Source organism: Chiloscyllium plagiosum, unplaced genomic scaffold (assembly GCF_037043375.1).
Source record: "Chiloscyllium plagiosum isolate Xiang-an unplaced genomic scaffold, Cpla_swu_hap1 HiC_scaffold_45, whole genome shotgun sequence".
Lineage (NCBI taxonomy): Eukaryota > Metazoa > Chordata > Chondrichthyes > Orectolobiformes > Hemiscylliidae > Chiloscyllium > Chiloscyllium plagiosum.
In genome coordinates this window covers 31,874,078-31,895,111 of record NW_028270183.1, presented here as the reverse complement: position 1 = coordinate 31,895,111, position 21,034 = coordinate 31,874,078, and the positions used below count along the sequence as shown (strand labels likewise).

The window sequence follows — 21,034 nt, the reverse complement described above, 5'->3', positions numbered from 1 at the left end:
TTCAGAGGCCCAGTCCCAAGGCTAGGCCTCCCCACAGGAACTGCTCCTCTGGTAAAATGTATGTTGTCCACAAGGGCTCAGACCAAACTCCAATAAAAAAGTGAAGACACATACAAAAAACAAAGAAAATAGAATCCAAGGGCTAAGCCCTACTACAAAATTAACATTGTCCTTTTTCCAAAAAGTAAAAAGAGAAGAAGAGTAACACAGGCTGTCACCAGCCAGTGAAACAACAATCCCCTCATGAGAACTGAGCTACACCTGAAACACATTTTGTGCATCAAGAGTTTAACAATCAGTCCTCACTAAAAGGGATACCAGTTGCTAAATAATTCAGCCAGGTCAGGAATCAGGTTTCCACTCCAGAAAAAAAAGGAGCAGAAGCTAACTGCAACAGTAACACACTGACTGTAGCACCAGCCAGCAGAGTCAGTCCCCTAAGTTGAGAATACCTCTGAATCTCCTGTTTATTTTATTTTATTAAACAAAATACAAAACAATTTACAAAATACAGTTAACATTTACAGCTGTCTACAACAGCAATTTTACAAGGGAGAGGCGCAGCAAAGCTAGGCCCCAAACCCTACGGTTCAAACAATTTACAGGGAATTGAGGACAAAGCACAAATCACAGTTTCAAATAAATAAAAAGACAGCAACAATGACCTTTACACATAAGACAATCCAGTTACATTAAAAAAAAGTGTAGACAATACAGACCCAGCAAGTCCCTGTCCCTCCCGCCTTCTGGCCACTCTAAGGCAGCCCACCCCGACACGCCTTCCGGTTCTCAATCCACCCCATGTCCCTTCCAGTTCTTGGTCTGCCCTGACACACCTTTTGACCACCTCTAAGACAGCCTGGCCCGGTACCCGCCCGGGGTGACAGCGGTCAGGATGGCCTACCCACCTTTCGGCTTTACTAACCACCCTCAGCATCTTTCAACCACCTCTGGGGCAGCCCATCCCGATACCTGCCCAGGGTTACAGCGCTGAGGACGGCTACCTGCCTTCTGGCTATCGATCTGCCCCCACGTACCATTGGGCTCTCACCCACCCCGATGCGCCATCCGGCCAGTGGGCTATCCTGGCACACCTTTCGACCACCTCTAGAACAGCCCGTCCCCTTCCCTGGGATGACAGCGTGTAGGGTAGCACACAAGCCTTCCGGATCTCAGCCCACCCCTACACACCTTCTGGCTCTCGGCTGCTCTGACACCTTTCGACCACCTCTAGGACAGCCCATCCCGTTTACCCCTTCTCAGAATGACAGCGCTCAGAACGGCCGACCCACCATCTGGCTCTCAGGGTGACTGGCATCAGGGTGGCCTACTCACACTCCGGCTTTCGGGACAGCCTACCAACCTTCAGGTTCACAGGATGGCCTACGACCCTCCGGCTCTCGGGGTGACAGCTTTCAGGACGACCTATGAGCCTCTCAGCTCACAGTAAGGCCTGCCAGACCCAGGGACACGCATGACAGTGCAGGTGATAGACACAGGAAACACAATATAGTTAAATTACCAGAAAACAGAGTCCTTTCTGGTACACAGTCCAAATCTATACAGTCTTCAAAATATAGAATCCATTTCCAGGAAGAGTCCACTCTAGTATACGATGTATGTTGTCGGAAATAGAGTCCGCTCCAAACTGCAGAGTCCGTTGCTAAAAACAGAGTTCGCAACCAAGGGCAGTGTCCACTCCTGAAGGGCAGCAAATGCACACCCCACAGCACAGATGTGTTCAGGCTCCATGGAGTCCTGGCCCAGCCTTGGAGAGCCAGGCCCACTCATAGGAACAGTACATTGTACAGATGCAGTTAAGTCTCAGGTGTCTGGTCCAATTCTGAGGGAAAGGTCTTCTCCCAAACTCCAGGATACAGCAAGTGCTCACCTCCCAGCACACACACAGGTGTTCAATCTTCAGAGGCATAGTCCCACGGTTAGGCCTCCCCACAGGAACAGCTCCTCTGGTAAAATGTCAGTCTTCCACAGGGCTCAGTAAAAACACCAATAAAAAGTGATGACACATACAAAAAAAAAGAAAACTACAGACCAAGGGCTAAGCCCTACTATAAAATTAACATTGTCCTTTTCTCAGAAAGAGAAAGGAGAGAAAAGAGTAACACACAAGCTGTAACCAGCCAGTGAAACAATAATCTTTGAGGAGAAAGTGAGGTCTGCAGATGCTGGAGATCAGAGCTGAAAATGTGTTGCTGGAAAAGAGCAGCAGGTCAGGCAGCATCCAGGGAACAGGAGAATCGACGTTTCAGGCATAAGCCCTTCTTCATGCTGCCTGACCTATTGCGCTTTTCCAGCAACACATTTTCAGCAGTGAAACAACAAACCCTTGAATGAGAACTGAGTTGCACCTGAAATACATTATGTGCATCAGGAGTTTAACAATCAGTCCTCACTAAAAGGAATGCCAGTTAACAAACTGACTAACTAACTCAGCCAGTTCAAGAATCAGGTTTCCCCCTCCAAAAAAAGAGAAGCAGAAACTAACAGTAACATACTGACTGTAGCACCAGCCAGGATAGAGTCAGTCCCCAAAGTTGAGAATACCTCTGAATCTCCTGTTTATTTATTTTTTCTCTCTTTTTTTATTTTTTTTATTTATTGAAAGGAAACACCGTGTGGCCAGTGAGAATCTCCTGTTTATTTGTTTTCATCAAAGGGCAATGCTGTGTGATCAAACAATCTCCTGTTTATATTTTTTTTTCCTGTTTATAATACTTTATTAAGCAAATTACAAAACAGTTTACAAGAAACAGTTAACATTTACAGCTGTATACAACAGCAATTTTACAAGGGAGAGGAGCAGCAAAGAGGGCCCCAAATCCTACTGTTCAACCAGTTTACAGGGAGAGGAGGACAAACTTCAAATCCCAGTTTCACATATAAAAGACAGTGACAATGACATTTGTACATAAGTTACATAAACGGTGCATACAATACAGACCCAGCAAGCCCCCATCCCTCTCACCTTCCAGCCACTCTAAGGCAACCCACCCCTACACACCTTTCGACCACCTCTGGGACAGCCCACCCCAGTACCCGCCCAGGGTGACAGTGGTCAGGATGGCCCACCCACCTTCCGGCTTCACTAACCACCCTCAGCACCTTCCGACCACCTCTGGGACAGCCCGCCCCGGTACCTGCCTGGGGTGACAGCGCTGAGGACGGCTACCCGCCTTCTGGCTCTCTGTCTGCCCCTATGTACCATTGGGCTATCTCCTGTTTATTTTATTTTATTAAACAAATTACAAAACAGTTTACAAAAAACATTGACAGCTGTACACAAAAGACAGCAGTTTTACAAGGGAGAGGAGCAGCAAAGCTAGGCCCCGAACCCTACCGTTCAACCATTTTACAGGGAGAGGAGGACAAACCTCAAATCCCAGTTCCACATATGACAAGACAGTGACAAAGACATTTGTACATTAGACAATACCGTTACATACAAAAGTGCAGACAATACAGACCCAGCAAGCCCCCGCCCCTCCCACCTTCCGACCACTCTAAGGCAGCCCGCCCCTACCCACCTTCCGGTTCTCGGTCCACCCCATGACCCTTCCAGTTCTCGGTCTGCCCTGACACACCTTTCGACCACCTCTAGGACAGCCCGCCCCGGTACCCGCCCAGGGTGACAGCGCTGAGGACGGCTACCCGCCTTCTGGCTCTCTGTCTGCCCCTATGTACCATTGGGCTATCTCCTGTTTATATCTGTCAGCCAGGGCTCTCTGATTGGGCCAGGTTAACAGCCCCAATCAGGGAACTCATATTCTATGAGGTTGCTGATCTTGTTACAATCACGACACCGTCCATAAAGGACATCAGTGAACTTTATGGCTTTTTTCAACAATTGGCAAATGATTCATGGTTATCATGAGACTCTCAAATCTCGATTTTTATTGAATCCAAATTGCACCCTCTGTCGTAGAGGGACTCGAACCCACACCTAGATCTCTGGATTAAGAACTTCGTGTCAAAAACACGAGGCCATTGTCTCCTTGCAGGGTCCAATCACACTTCCTCTTAGCTCTCCTGGACCATGACCCCAGCATTGAACAATAAGCCATTGTGTGAAGGTCCATCACTGATATCAAATCGTCTGGAGATCAGGCCTTCACTGCTTCTGACCTCGGAGTCTTCAACCTTCTATCCACTTCCCAAAGTGAAAATGGAGGAGCTGGTCATCAATTCCAGGAAGTGGACTGGAGGATATGTCTCTGTCTGTATCAATGGTGCTGAGGTGGAGGTCGTCAAGAGCTTCAAGATCCTAAGAAGTAAGCATCACCAATGATACATCCAACTGATCCATCCATGTTGATGCTTCAGACAATAAAACACACCAACACCTCTATTTCCTCATGAGGCTCAGGAAATTAAGCAAACCAACAATGAAACTTAACAATTTTTATTGATGTATCATAAAAAGCATCCTCTCCTGATGCTTCACCGCATTGTATGGCAACAGCTCTTCCCGAGACTGCAAGTAATTACAGAGAGTGGTGAACACAGCCCAGTCCATCACAGAAACCAGCCTCTCATCCATTAACCCGATGTGGCCTCTATATTGGGGAGACAGGCCGCCTACTTGCGGAACGTTTCAGAGAACACCTCTGGGACACCAGGACCAACCAACCCAACCACCCCGTGGCTCAACACTTCAACTCCCCCTCCCACTCCACCAAGGACATGCAGGTCCTTGGACTCCTCCATCGTCAGACCATAGCAACACGACGCTGGAGGAAGAGCACCTCATCTTCCGCCTAGGAACCCTCCAACCACAAGGGATGAACTCAGATTTCTCCAGTTTCCTCATTTTCCCTCCCCCCACCTTATCTCAGTCCCAACCCTCTGACCCAGCACCGCCTTCTTGACCTGCAATCTTCTTCCTGACCTCTCCACCCCCATCCCCACTCCGGCCTATCACCCTCACCTTAACCTCCTTCCACCTATCGCATTCCCAACGCCCCTCCCCAAGTCCCTCCTCCCTACCTTTTATTTTAGCCTGAAGATTCCTCATTCCTGAAGAAGGGCTTATGCCCGAAATGTCAATTCTCCTGATCCTTGGATGCTGCCTGACCTGCTGCGCTTTTACAGCAACACATTTTCAGCTCTGATCTCCAGCATCTGCAGTCCTCACTTTCTCCTAGAATCATAGAATCCCTACCATGTGGAAACAGGCCATTTGGCACAACAAGTCCATACCGACACTCTGAAGGGTATCCTGCCCAGACCCATACCCCTACCTTATTACTCTGCATGCACCCCTGACTAATGCACCTAACCTACACACCCCTGAACACAATGAGCAATTTTGCATGGCCAGTTCACCAAACCTGCACATCTTTGGACTGTGGGAGGAAACCGGAGCACCCAAAGGAAACCCACAAAGACACAGAGAGAATGTGCAAAATCCACACAGTGTTTGAAAGGGACTAGAGAGATATGGGCCAAATGTTGGGAAATGGGACTAGGTTAGGTGAGGATATCTGGTAGGCATGTACGAGTTGGACCGAGGGGTCTGTTTCTGAGCTGTGTAGCTGTGCAACTCTCTGTCTCTATCTCGTTCAGTCACGTCCTTCAAGAAGGGGATCTGTTGTCATTGCCCAAGCTGGCCTGTAGGTGGCTCTCCAATAGTAATATGGTTCACACCCCTCTGGAAGGACAAACCAAGCCACTCAGCTCAAGTGCAATTTATCGTCTAATGATGAATGTTGGCATTGCCAGTAATGCCCACATACCAGACACCATCAAAACAAAGCTGAAAATGTGTTACTGGAAAAGCGCAGCAGGTCAGGCAGCATCCAAGGAGCACTTCCGCCCCCAGTGACATCACTCACCTGAACAACGACCACGCCGCCCCCACGCCGATCTCCGTCCGCACGCCTAACCCCGTCCTCACGCCGAACCCCACCCCCGCCCCGATCTCCGTCCCCACCCCGATTCCCGCCCCCATGCCTAACGCCACCCCCACTCCCAGCTCCAGCCCCATACCAGGTCTTAGCTCCCAACCCTGCCGTGTTTTCACCATCCCTCCAGACCTCCTCCTCTCTGAGGATGAAAGATCAGTCCTCAGCAGAGGCCTCACCTTCATTCCCCTACGCTCTCGGATTAACGAGTTCAACACACGGCGTGACATCGAACAATTCTTCCGCCGCCTTCGCCTCCGCGCCTACTTCTTCAACCAGGACTCTCGCCCACCCTCTGACGACCCCTTCTCCCACCTCCAACACACCCCATCCACCTGGACACCCCGTGCTGGTCTCTTACCCGCCCTCGATCTCTTCATAGTCAACTGCCGTTGCGACATTAACTGCCTCAACCTCTCCACTCCTCTCACCCTTGGAATGTGCAGCCTTCCATTCCCTCCATTCCAACCTCAACCTCGCTATCAAACTGGCAGACAAGGGAGGCGCGGTAGTCGTTTGGCGCACCGACCTTTACACCGCTGAGGCTAAACGCCAGCTCACGAACACCTCCTCCTACTCCCTTGACTATGACCCCACCTCCCACCACCAAACCATCATCTCCCAGACAATCCATAACCTCATCGCCTCAGGGGATCTCCCATCCACCGCCTCCAACCTCATAGTCCCACAACACCGCACCGCCCGTTTCTACCACCTGCCCAAAATCCACAAACCTGACTGCCCCGGTCGATCCATTGTCTCAGCCTGCTCCTGCCCCTCTGAACTCATCTCTGCATACCTCGATATGATCCTGTACCCTTAGTGCACGAACTCCTCACCTGCGTTCGGGACACCACCCACGCCCTCCATCTCCTCCATGATTTTCGCTTTCCCGGTCCCCAACGCCTTATCTTCACCATGGACATCCAGTCCCTGTACACCTCCATTCCCCATCACAAAAGACTCAAAGCCCTCCGCTTCTTCCTTTCCCGCCGTACCAACCAGTACCCTTCCTCTGACACCCTCCTTCGACTGACTGAACTGGTCCTCACCCTGAACAACTTCTCTTTCCAATCCTCCCACTTCCTCCAAACCAAAGGAGTAGCCATGGGCACCCGCATGGGCCCCAGCTGTGCCTGCCTCTTCGTAGGATATGTGGAACAGTCCATCTTCTGCAGCTACACTGGCACCACACCCCCACCTTTTACTCCACTACATCGATGACTGTATCGGCGCTGCCTCGTGCTCCCACGAGGAGGTTGAACAGTTCATCCACTTTACCACCACCTTCCATCCCGACCACAAATTCTCCTGGACCGTCTCAGACTCCTCCCTCCCCTTCCTGTACCTCTCCATTTCTATCTCGGGCGACCGAATCAACACGGACATTTACTATAAACCGACGGACTCCCACAGCTACCGAGACCACACCTTCTCCCACTCTGCCCCCTGTAAAAATGCCAGCCCATATTCCCAATTCCTTCGTCTCCACCGCATCTGCTCCCAGGAGGACCAGTTCCAATACCGAATAACCCAGATGGCCTCCTTCTTCAAAGACTGCACTTTCCCCCCAGACGTGATCGAAGATGCCCTCCACCGCATCTCCTCCACTTCCCGCTCCACCGCGCTTGAGCCCCACCCCTCCAATTGCCACCAGGACAGAACCCCACTGGTTCTCACCTACCACCCCACCAACCTCCATATACATCATATCATCCGTCGTCATTTCCGCCACCTCCAAACGGACCCCACCTCAAGGGATATATTTCCCTCCCCTCCCCTATTAGCGTTCCAAAAAGACAACTCCCTCCGTGACTCCCTTGACAGGTCCACACCCCCCACCAACCCAACCTCCACTCCCGGCACCTTCTCCTGCAACCGCAAGAAATGCAAAACGTGCGCCCACACCTCCCCCCTCACTTCCCTCCAAGGCCCCAAGGGATCCTTCCATATCCGCCACAAATTCACCTGCACCTCCACACACATCATTTACTGCATCCGCTGCACCCGATGTGGCCTCCTCTATATTGGGGAGACAGGCCACCTACTTGCGGAACGTTTCAGAGAATACCTCTGGAACACCCGGACCAACCAGCCCAACCACCCCGTGGCTCAACACTTCAACTCCCCCTCCCAGTCCACCAAGGACATGCAGGTCCTTGGACTCCTCCATTGCCAGGCCATGGCAACACGACGGCTGGAGGAAGAGCGCCTCATCTTCCGTCTGGGAACCCTCCAACCACAAGGGATGAACTCAGATTTCTCCAGTTTCCTCATTTCTCCTCCCCCCACCTTGTCTCAGTCCCAACCCTCGAACTCAGCACCAGCTTCCTAACCTGCAATCTTCTTCTTGAGCTCTCCGCCCCACCCCCTCTCCGGCCTATCACCCTCACCTTAACCACCTTCCACCTCTCGCATTTCCAACGCCCCTCCCCCTAGTCCCTCCTCCCTACCTTTTATCTTAGCCTGCTGGACACACTTTCCTCATTCCTGAAGAAGGGCCCATGCCCAAAACATCGATTCTCCTGCTCCTTGGATGCTGCCTGACCTTCTGCGCTTTTCCAGCAACACATTTTCAGCTCTCATCTCCAGCATCTGCAATACTCACTTTCACCATCAAAACAATGCCCCCTTTCCATTGTTCTTCCTGCTGTTCTCCCATTCTGTGGTCTTTAAACAAAACCTTACATTTCCTTTTGTGTTCAGTTCTGAAGAAAGCTCATCAATTTGAACAACAGGGAAGTTTCCTTCTCTCGGTAGCAGTAAGATTGGAGACAGGAAGGGTATCTAATGAGGTTCGATGGTGCTGTACCTCAACCCACTGGCCGTGGCTGGTATTACAGTTTTTAGACAGGAAGACCTATGATTCTTATCACCACCACCCCAACCCCACATCCCAAACTGGAGCCTGTCCTTCAGGGGGTTACTAACCCATCCCCCTCCCTCACTGTACAATTCCAGTTCACTGGAGTCTGTCCTTCACAGGGGTTACTAGTCCATTCCCCTCCCTCACTGTACAATTCCAGAACACTGGAGTCTGTCCTTCACAGGGGTTACTAGTCCATTCCCCTCCCTCACTGTACAATTCCAGAACACCGAAGCCTGTCCTTCAGAGGATTATAAGCCAATCCCAGATGGTGTTGCTGGGCACAGGAGCTGCCCACCACAAGCTCCAGGGTCTTGATGGGAGGTGAAGTTCTGCAGGTGTCCTCTCCACTGCCTGATTGGTTTGTAATCGGCTCCTTCCTGCAGAGTCCCATCACAGTTCTTTGTGTTACAACAAGATTGCACCTCAGATGCTGCCTGAGTGGTTGTGATCTCTCAGCATTGATTGTTCTTATTTCAGGTTTCCCACATCTGCAATAATTTGCTTTTGCATCATAATACATGAAGGAGAAGGGTGCAGGTTTTTACACTGATATATTTCTGTGAGCCAGAGCGAGGAGAAGTTTATCTTGGACACAAAAACTAATATGGTCTGGTGTGCTGAATGTTTTTTTGTGTATGTCATATTTTCCATGAAAATCTCATGCAATCCATTTCATCAAATGTTTGCACAATCTCAAAAACTGGGTGGGGTCAGTTACTGAGTCATCAGGATGTACAGCACGGAAACAGACCCTTCGGTCCAACTCGTCCATACTGACCAGATATCCAAAACTAATCTAGTCCCATTTGGCACCACTTGGCCTCTAAACCCTTCCTATTCACATACCCGTCCAGATGCCTTTTAAATGTTGTAATTGTACCAGCCTCCACCACTTCCTCTGGCATCTCATTCTGTGCATGCACTACCCTCAGCATGAAAAAGTTGCCGCTTAGGTCCCTTTAAGATCTATATCCTCTCACCTTAAACCTATGCCCTCTAGTTCTAGATTCCCCTCCCCTGGGGAAAAGACCTTGGGCATTTATCCTATCCATGCCCCTCCTGATTTTATAAACATCTATAAGGTCACACCCCAGGGAAAACAGCCACAGCCTATTCAGCCTCTCCCTGTAGCTCATACCATCTAAACCTGGCAATGTCCTTGTAAATCTTTTCTGAACCATTGCAAGTTTCACAATATCCTTCCCGCAGGAGGGAGACTGGAATTACTCACAGTATTCCAAATTGGCCGAACCAATGTCCTTTACAGTTGCTTCTTGCAGAGTAGGCTTTGTGTCATGCACAATGGACACCAGATTTGATTTAATGAAAGAATAATGTCAGGCGCCCATTTTGCATTTTTTTTAAAATGATATTGCTCCTTCCCTAATTGGTTTCACATTGAAAAGCCAGATGATGCACATACCAACTTGTTCACGAACCTGTAAGTAATGACAGCAGGTATGCAATTAAACAGAACCATTAGGGAATCACTGTGCCATAAATAAATCACTGCTGTCTCCGTTACTTACTACTTCAGGCAGTGTGTTTGCCTCTTTCTTCACACGGAAGATGAACAGGTCATCGCTTTACCTGACAGAGCTCATATACTATCCCATTCTTGCAGTGTTTGGAGTGCCTGGTAAGTCAATTCAAAAGGTGGTGTGTTCAACACACTGTGGGACAATGTTTACACAACGCCTGGTAAAGGCAGTCATTCTTATGTACTCAGTTTAGATTTTAATGCTTGTCTGATCGATAAAGTTATCTATTTCCAGAAGCCAGCTCAATACCAGATTGATGTCCCTCATACACTTTTCAAAAACAAACTTGTTTTGACTGTGAGAACTGTAAGCACCATTTTCTGTTTGCTAATAACCAATCCCTGTTTACACTCAGCTGCTCTGCCTATCTTCTCTCATCCTTGGTATTTTCATTCCAGCTGCTCACTCTTATCCTTCATCCTCATTGCTTTACTTGTCCATCTTCACTTTGTTGGAATTTTACCTCTGCTCTTTATCCTTAATGTTCTCTTTGATCCTGCTCTTTATTTAACACCGAGGTGTCACCTTCCCTTTGGATCAATTTCAACCAGGTGACAGTATTACCTTTCCTTTCCACCTTTACTCATCGCACTTCTCCTCAATCTTTAGTGTTTTTTCTCAGAACTATTGAATCCATACAATGTGAAAGCTCAAAGGGTCCACAATGACCCCAAAGAGCATCCCACCCAGACCCACCCCATCGCTGTATCTCTACATTCCCCATGGCTAACCCACTTAGCCTGCATATCTCTGGACACTACTGGTAATTTCTCATGGCCAATTTACTAACCCTGCATATCTTTGGACTCTTTGAATCCTGTTCTTTTTCTCATTAATGGCATTTTCTCTGTGACCCTTCTGTTATGTCCAAATTTTAATCCTTGGTGTTTTCTTCTCTTATTTTCCCACATTGCCTTTTGATTGGCTTTTCTTCTGGTGCCCATAATCCCTCGTTTTGACTCCCAATTTTCCCGTTTAGTGAGCAAAGTTAGGGCGCATGATACTGGGGGCAAAATACTAACTTGGATTGAAAGTTGGTTGGCTGACAGGGGTACCGCAGGGATCAGTGCTGGGACCGCAGCTTTTTACAATATATATTAATGATATAGCAGATGGTATTAGTAATAACATTAGCAAATTTGCTGATGATACTAAGCTGGGTGGCAGGGTGAAATGTGAGGAGGATGTTAGGAGATTACAGGGTGACCTGGACAGGTTAGGTGAGTGTCAGATGCATGGCAGATGCAGTTTAATGTGGATAAATGTATGGTTATCCACTTTGGTGGTAAGAACAGGAAGGCAGATTACTACCTAAATGGAGTCAAGTAAGGTAAAGGGGCAGTACAAAGAGAACTGGGAGTTCTTGTACACCAGTCAATGAAGGTAAGCATGCAGGTACAGCAGGTAGTGAAAAAGGCTAATAGCATGCTGGCCTTCATAGAAGCAAAGAGGTCCTTCTGCAGCTGTACAGGGCCCTGGTGAGACCACACCTGGAGTATTGTATGCAGTTCTGGTCTCCCAATTTGAGGTAAGACATTCTGGCTATTGAGGGAGTGCAGCGTAGGTTCACAAGGTCAATTCCTGGAATGGCGGGACGGCCTTATGCTGAAAGACTGGAGCGACCGGGCTTGTATACCCTTGACGTTAGAAGACTGATAGGGGATCTGATGGAGACATATAAGATTATTAAAGGATTGGACAATCTGGAAGCAGGAAACATGTTTCCGCTGATGGGTGAGTGCTGAACCAGAGGACACAGCTTAAAAATACGGGGTAGACCATTTAGGACAGAGATGAGGAGAAACTTCTTCACCCAGAGAGTGGTGGCTGTGTGGAATGCTCTGCCCCAGAGGGCAGTGGAGGCCCAGTCTCTGGATTCATTTAAGAAAGAGTTGGATAGAGCTCTCAAGGATTGTGGAACCAAGGGTTATGGAGATAAGGCAGGAACAGGATACTGATTAGGAATGATCAGTCATGATCATATTGAATGGTGGTGCAGGCTCGAAGGGCAGAATGGCCTACTCCTGCACCTATTGTCTATTGTCTATTGTTACTTGAGGTTCCTTCTGGTTTCTTTTCTACAGTGCTGGCTTATTAAGTACTGTCTCCAGCTCCACACCTGCACTCGCCAATTCCTATCATTCAATTCCTTGTAGAATCTCAACACCCTAAAACAAAGCCTTTTGACAGATGATAAGTTGTTGGCCTCTGAGATTGTAAACGGATGCGAGGTCAAGTGCATTACATTCCTGATGAAGGGGTTATACCTGAAATGTCAACTCTCCTGCTTCTTGGATGCTGCCTGATCTGCTGTGTTTTTCCAGCACCACAAGTTTTAATGGTGCAAAAGCAAGTGCTAGAAATGGATTGGAATAAATTGGTGATTGTTTTTGATGTGACACAGATGTGATGGGTGAAATTGCCTTTTTTATGTGTTATAACAAATCTCCGTTTGAGAGTACTTGGTATATCATTTTTGTGCCGGATGTTGGGTCCAAGTTTTGTTGGTCGGAACGTAGTCCAGAGTCCGCCAAGTTTTGTCCCCTCCACTCCCTCCATTCCAACCCCAACCTCACTATCAAACCAGCAGACAAGGGAGGCGCGGTAGTAGTTTGGCGCACCGACCTTTACACCGCTGAGGCCAAACGCCAGCTCGCGGACACCTCCTCCTACTGCCCCCTTGACCATGACCCCACCCCCCCACCACCAAACCATCATCTCCCAGACAATCCATAACCTCATCACCTCGGGAGATCTCCCATCCACCGCCTCCAACCTCATAGTCCCACAACCCCGCACCGCCCGCTTCTACCTCCTGCCCAAAATCCACAAACCTGACTGCCCCGGCCGACCCATTGTCTCCGCCTGCTCCTGCCCCACCGAACTCATCTCTGCATACCTTGACACGGTCCTGTCCCCCTTAGTCCAAGAACTCCCCACCTACGTTCGGGACACCACCATGCCCTCCACCTCCTCCATGATTTTCGCTTCCCCGGTCCCCAACGCCTTATCTTCACCATGGACACCCAGTCCCTGGACACCTCCATCCCCCATCACGAAGGACTCAAAGCCCTCCGCTTCTTCCTTTCCCGCCGTACCAACCAGTACCCTTCCACTGACACCCTCCTTCAACTGACTGAACTGGTCCTCACCCTGAACAACTTCTCTTTCCAATCTACCCACTTCCACCAAACGAAAGGAGCAGCCATGGGCACCCGCATGGGCCCCAGCTATGCCTGCCTCTTCATAGGATATGTGGAACAGTCCATCTTCCGCAACTACACTGGCCCCACCCCCCACCTTTTCCTCCGCTACATCGATGACTGTATCGGCGCCTCCTCGTGCACCCACGAGGAGGTTGAACAGTTCATCCACTTCACCAACACCTTCCATCCCGGCCTCAAATTCACCTGGACAGTCTCAGATTCCTCCCTCCCCTTCCTCGACCTTTCTATTTCTATCTCAGGCGACCGAATCAACACGGACATCTACTACAAACCGACCGACTCCCACAGCTATCTGGACTAGACCTCCTCCCACCCTGCCCCCTGTAAAAACGCCATCCCATTCTCCCAATTCCTTCATCTCCGCCGCATCTGCTCCCAGGAGGACCAGTTCCAAAAACATACAAATCAGATGGCCTCCTTCTTCAAGGACCGCAATTTCCCCTCCGACGTGGTCGACGATGCCCTCCACCGTATCTCTTCCAACTTCCCGCTCCTCCGCCCTTGAGCCCCGCCCCCCAACCGCGACCAGGACAGAACCCCACTGGTCCTCACCTACCACCCCACCAATCTCCATGTACAGCGCATCATCCGCTGTCATTTCTGCCACCTCCAAACGGACCCCACCACCAAGGATATATTTCCATCCCCTCCCCTATTAGCATTCCGTAAAGACCACTCCCTCCATGACTCCCTCGTCAGATCCACACCCCCCACCAATCCAACCTCCACTTCCGGCTCCTTCCCCTGCAACCGCAGGAGGTGCAAGACTTGCGTCCACACCTCCCCCCTCACCTCCCTCCAAGTCCCCAAAGGAAACTTCCATATCCGCCACAGATTCACCTGCACCTCCACACACATCATCTATTGCATCCACTGCACCCGATGTGGCCTCCTCTATATTGGGGAGACAGGCCGCCTACTTGTGGAGCATTTCAGAGAACACCTCTGGGACACCCGGACCAACCAACCCAACCACACTGTGGCTCAACACTTCAACTCCCCCTCCCACTCCACCAAGGATATGCAGGTCTTTGGACTCCTCCATCGCCAGACCACAACAACATGACGGTTGGAGGAAGAGCGCCTCATCTTCCGCCTAGGAACCCTCCAACCACAAGGGATGAACTCGGATTTCTCCAGTTTCCTCATTTCCCCTCCCCCCACCTTGTCTCAGTCAAATCCATCGAACTCAGCACCGCCTTCTTGCCTGCAATCTTCTTCCTGACCTCTCCGCCCCCACCCCAGTCTGACCTATCACCCTCACCTTGACCTCTTTCCACCTATCGCATTTCCGACGCCCCTCCCCCAGGTTCCTCCTCCCTACCTTTTATCTTAGCCTGCTGTACAAACGTTCCTCATTCCTGAAGAAGCGCTTATGCCCAAAACATCGATTCTCCTGTTCCCTGGATGCTGCCTGAGCTGCTGCACTTTTCCAGCAACACATTTTCAGCTCTATATCATTTTTTCCCCAACATCGTCATATAATTATGGAATGGTTACTGCACAGGAGGAGGCCATTTGACCTTCTGGAGCCAATCTAGCCCTTTGCAAGGATGATTTAGCTCAACTCACTCCTCCATATATTTCCACAACACTGCAAAGCACAACCCAAACCCAGTTGCTTATCTAATCCTTTTGAAAGTGTGCAAGGACCTTTTTTCCACCTACATTTCAGGCAACTAATCCTCTTTTTACTGCGTTTATCTTTCTGTCCCAGTGAACCTGGTAGCCATCCTGATCTTGTCGCGTGGAAAGTGTGGTCTCTCTAAATGCATCACATGTTACCTAATGGCCATGGCTACAGCAGATCTGATGGTTGTGGTCTGTAATGTCATATTGCATCGGATTGCCATTCTTTATTGGTTAAAGTCTTTCCTGCTCTACACTCCTGTGTGCAAGTTCATTCTCTTCCTGGCTCCGACTGCGATAGACTGCTCTGTTTGGTTAACTGTCGCTTTTACATTTGACCGGTTTGTCGCAATTTGCTGTGAAAAGCTAAAAACAAAATATTGTAAGGGTAAAATTGCAGTTGGGGTTATAGTGATTGTGAATGTACTGTTCTGTTTGAAGAATATTCCCTGGGCTTTTACATATGTTCATTATTTCACAATTAACAGTATTCCAATGGGTTGCTTTACATCATTAAGCTTTTATATGTTACCCACATGGATAGCATTTTCTTGGATTGAACAGCTGTTAACTCCATTGCTTCCCGTCCTTTTAATTTTATTGTTTAATTCTCTCACTGTCAGACGTATTTTAGTGGCTAGTCAGGTCCGAAAGAGACTCAGGGACCACAGCAAAGTTGAAAATGTTCAGGACCCTGAGATAAAGAGCCGGCAAAGATCCATCATTTTACTTTTTACTATATCCAGCAGTTTTATCCTGCTCTGGATGACAGCAGTCACACATTTTATATTCTACCGAATTACAGACATCTTTAAACGGAGATCTTCATTTAACTCTTTCCAAAGTTTCCAAGAAGCAGGAAATATGCTTCAGCTTCTGAGTTCTTGTACCAATACAGTCATTTACATAGTGACCCAGAGGAAGTTCAGAAGTGAGCTGCTGACTGTCCTCAGCTATCCTTTCATTCTAATTTATAAATCAGTTGAATCAAACAGAGGTAAATCTGTCCTCCCCAGTAGGAATTAAAGCTGCAGATCACAATGGGACTTCAATGTTCCAAAATGTCAGGACACTGGGAGGAGGGGTGGTACTATTTCCGACACAAAAGTGGATTTTTCCCTAATTCCAAATTGATTTATTTTTTTTTTGGTGCTGAATGAATCTGGTCTTGTGAAGCCACTGTCTGTAGGAAACTGCAGTGGTACCAACACATCTCAGTCATGTCACATTAAGCTGTTTCCAAATGGAAGTTCCTTTGTTGGCCTGTGCAAAGTGTGATTTGGACATGCCAGTGTCAGACTGGGATGCACACAGTGTGTGCATGAGGGTTTTTGTGTGTGTGCGAGTGTGTGTGTGCGCACTAGTGTTTTGTGAGTGTCTGTGAGAGAGAGAGTAGATGTGCATGTGTGAGTGTAAAGGGGTCTAATTCTGTGAAAGGGTGCACAAAGACGTTACCCCTTGAAGGTGAACAGTGATTGCACCCACAATATTTAATCTGCTCTCTCCTCACAGAAGCTACCAGACTTGCTGTGTTTCTGCTACACTTTCTGTTCTTGTGTCTTTTAAAGTGTATTTGCTGTCACTAGTAAGTTGTTAAAGTCTCACTAGAATATAGAATGATTGAGTCATAGAGATGTACAACGCAGAAACAGACCCTTCCGTCCACCTCGCCCATGCTGACCAGATATCCTAAATAAATCTCGTGCCTTTTGCAGTATTTGACTTATATCCCTCTAAACCCTTCCTAGTCATATAGCCATCCTTTAGATGTTGTAACTGTATCAGCCTCCACTACTTCCTCTGGTAGCTCATTCCATACACACACCACCCTCTGTGTGAATAAGTAGCCCCGAGTTCCCTTTTAAATCTTTCCCCCTCACATTAAACCTTTGCCCTCTAGTTTTGCACTCTATCATCCCAGGGAAAAGACCTTGTCTATTTACCCTATCCATGTCCCTCCTGATTTTAGAAACCTCCAGATGGTCACCCCTTTCTAGTTATGCTGAATCTGCTAGTTTAAAGCAGAGTTACATTTTGCATGGAAACCCGTAATTTCAATTTTGCAATTGTTTGTCACTTATTTGAAAAGTTAATTAAATGAACTAAATAAGTCTGAAATATCATGAAATTCAAAAAAAAATTGTACTGAGGAGTGAGCATGGATTTCAAAGTGACGATCTTGCTTGGCTGTATGTTTTGAAGAAGTAACAGAAGTAGTAGGCCCTGGGATGTGGCTGGCATCAGTTATCTGCATTTTCAAAAGGCCTTGGATACGATTTAGATTTAGATTCCCTACAGTGTGGAAACAGGCCTTTCGGCCCAACAAGTCCACACTGACTCAGTCCCATTTCCCTCTGACTAATGCACCTCACACTATGGGCAATTCGGCATGGCCAATTCACCTGACCTGCACATCTTTGGACAATGGGAGGAAACCGGAGCACCCGGAGGAAACACACACAGACACAGGGAGAATGTGCAAACTCCACATAGTCATGGTACTCCATAATGGGCTAATTAATAGGTTTAGAGACAAAAACAAACTGTGCTTGCCGTAATCCAAGGTAGACAAGCAGGAGGCTGGAAGAAGGCAGGAAGCCAGGCAGCATCAGGAGGGTTAGCCAGGGGTAAGTGATGTCATGAATTGTGAACTGATTTCAAGCAACACATCAGAGAGTGGGATTAAAGGGTGGTTGATCAAAGTGGGAGAAAGTGAGGAGCAGTGTTCCACATTGATCAGTGCTGGGAACACAGAGGGCCACAGTATGGACTTGGACTTTGGAATTCAGATTTTCTAAATTAACAGCTGACTGCAGATTTATGGAGAGGGGGAGTCTGGGAAATAGGCGAAAGTGAGGTCTGCAGATTAAAGTTGAGAGTGTGGTGCTGGAAAAGCACAGCTGGTCAGGCAGCATCCGAGGAGCAGGAGAATAGCCAGAAGAGCAAAAGCCCTTGTCCTGGTCCTCGGATGCTGCCTGACCTGCTGTGCATTTCAAGGACTACACTGTAGTCTGGGAAACAGTCAATACTGATAAGGACTGCAACAATATTTTTCAAAAGACATTAATAAACATGTAAAATGGGCAAATAATTGCCAAGGGGAGTTTGACAGGTAAATGGGAAGTGGTAGGGTGAATCAGAAGGTCACTGATTACTTAGAAGGTGTGAATGTAGGAGGGGATGGCGGACAGAAAGATTTCACAGTACAAAAACATTGATCACTAAAGGCTGGACCACAGGGTCAGCAAACCTATTAAAATAACAGTAATGTAGGACTGGAACAGAGTTGGAAAGTAAGGATTTTCATTCTACTTGGTAATTAAGTCTTGTTAGAGCATACATAAAGTTGCTTCAGTTCCTGTCACTGTGTTATGGAAAGGATATAGAAGGACTGGAGAGGGGAGAGGGAAGATTGATTAGGTTGCTATCGGTAATGCAAAGGTAAACATCTCAGGAAAGAACTGACAAGCTGAGTTTGTTTCCTCTTGAATAAAGAAGGCTGAGAGCTGATTGAATACAGGTCATTAAAACGATGGAATTTAATCGAGTAGATGGAGAGAGGACATTTTCACTTATTGGGAAGTATAACTAAAAGCTATCAATATAAAATAGTCATTAAAGAATCCAGCAGGGAATTCAGTTTGGTGAGAATGTGGAACATGCCCCGATAGAGATTGGGTGAAGTATAAATGTATTCCAGAGGAAGCTGAGACGTGCAGCTGAGTGAGAAGGTTAGTGGTTACAATGTTGGATTTAGATAAGGAAACCTGGGAGGCAGATTGAGTGGTGCATAATCGACAGGATTGAGTCGAATGGTCTTTATCCCATGAAACTTGTGTTATGTAAAGCTAGCTTTGAAATGGCACTGCTCACTGTGCCTAAGTCTATGTCATTAATACAGATTGCAAATACCAGTAATGTGTAACATTGTACAGGGACGCCATGTGCACAAGACCAAAACAAATCCAGCCCAGACTGTTACTGCCCTATCAATCCCCGCATTGTTGTCACCGGCATGGAAGTTGCAGTCAACAGTAGTACTTGCTGAAGAATAAACTGCTCACTGACACTCAGCTTGGGCTTTGCCAGGCCCACTCAGCTTTATCAGCATGAGACATAAGAGCTGAAAAAGGGAGGTTAGGAACTGACCCTGACATCAAAGCAAGATTTGACCAAGTGTGGGAATTACTCCTGGCAAAATTGGAGGCAATAGGAATCGGGGAAAATCTCTACTAGAGGTTTTAGTTTGATATATACATGTATGTAAGCATATCACAAAGAAGGATAGCTGCGTTTGATGGAGGTGAATTCTCTCAGCTCTCAGGCATCAATATAAAATAGTCACCAATGGAGCCCCTCAGGGTACTGTCCTAGGCACAAGCATTTTCAGTTGTTTCATCAATGATTGCGTCATGTCCCACACCATTTGTGACCCCTGAAGTTCTATTTCCAAATTCCAAAGCAATAATTTGGTTTGGGCTAATAACTAGTAAGCCACAGTTGCACCACACAAGTGGCATGTATTGGTAATCTCCAACAAGAGAGAATCAAATTACTGCTCCTTGACATTCAAAGGCATTGCCATCACTGAATCCCTCACTATCCCTCACCCTGGGAGTTACCATTGACTAGAAACTGAATACGACCAACTGTCTAAAGACTGTGGCTATAAGAGCAGTTTGGGAACTTGGGATTCTGTAGTGAATAACTTGCCTTTTGACTCCTCAAAGTCTGTCTGCAAGGCACAAGTCAGGAGGACAACGGAAAACTTCCCACTTTCTTGCAGGAGTGTATCTCCATCACCACAACAGTTTAGGTTTCCTTCGTTAAGGAAGGATAATGGAAGTGGTTCAGTGCAGGATTACTCGATTGATATTTGGGAGAAGCAGAAGTTTGATTGTCTCGGTTTGTTTTCACTGGAGCTGAGAAAAGTGAGGGGTGAATGTTTTGAAGTGAAAAAGGCCCTGAATGGTCTTGAAAATGTGGCCATGGAAAGAATGTTTCCTCTCGTGGGTCAGTCCAGAACGATGGGGAACCCAGGGGAATGGGCTCAACTGGGACATTGGGTTCATGTCACACTACAGGTGACCCCACTACACTGTAGACTCTCTCAAATACAGACACACGTGCACGCACACACACACAAACACACGCGCGCACACACACACTTACATACTCACACAGACCTTCTCTCATACACATGCTCTCTGTCGTACACATACACCCTCCATGATCACATCCACAGACAAACCTTGTCACAGGCTTATACTCCATCACATTGACACACATACTTTACGAAGCATGCACATGCAAACACACACTCACTCAGGCGCACTCACACTCATATGTACATACTCACATGCAGACACTCACACACTCTCTATCTCTCATGCACGCACACGCCCATATAAGATGATGGGGTAAATTTTTATTTGCAGAGCTATATTTACAGATGCATTCTATTTTGCTCAAAAAGCACACAGTCTGCAGGCAGTCATTCCAGGCAGTCAATCATGTAATATTTTATAAATTCCTGCTTTGGAAATTGAACCAGTCGGACTCAAGATTGGGATACAGACATTATCTAACCTCACACCTTTAATACATTGTCTGAGCTGAGATGTCATTTTTTAAAACAAAAATTTAAGTTATCTCAAGAATGTGACTTAAATGAAGTTCTGGGATTTACATACTAATGAACGGAAGCCTGCAAACCATTCTAAAAGATGCAAGACTTAATAATAATGTAGGTTTGTTCAATATATCATGTCCGTTGCATGCCACTGTAATATTTTGCTATAAATTCTGTGTCCTATGATCCTGTCTCACAGCTACCTGATGATGGAG

The 21,034-nt window shown here is 47.6% G+C and overlaps 1 protein-coding gene across 1 annotated transcript; it reads left to right on the top strand.

Annotated features, from left to right (window-relative positions):
• Positions 1 to 4,054: 4,054 nt before the first annotated feature.
• On the top strand, positions 4,055 to 16,213 carry LOC148136448 (putative G protein-coupled receptor 139). Its single transcript, XM_087983203.1, has 3 exons — positions 4,055 to 4,289; positions 10,328 to 10,429; positions 15,276 to 16,213. The coding sequence occupies exons 1-3, from the start codon at positions 4,055 to 4,057 to the stop codon at positions 16,211 to 16,213; spliced, it is 1,275 nt and encodes a 424-aa protein (XP_087839329.1).
• The last annotated feature ends 4,821 nt before the right edge of the window (positions 16,214 to 21,034 follow it).

Excerpts from the sequence above, each read along its gene's own strand:
- LOC148136448 (XM_087983203.1), top strand. The coding sequence starts at position 4,055 with ATGACCCCAGCATTGAACAATAAGCCATTGTGTGAAGGTCCATCACTG. Across the intron at positions 4,290-10,327 it reads GAGCTTCAAGATCCTAAGAA|GCAGTGTGTTTGCCTCTTTC; the intron begins GTAAGCATCACC and ends TTACTACTTCAG. Across the intron at positions 10,430-15,275 it reads TGCAGTGTTTGGAGTGCCTG|TGAACCTGGTAGCCATCCTG; the intron begins GTAAGTCAATTC and ends TTTCTGTCCCAG.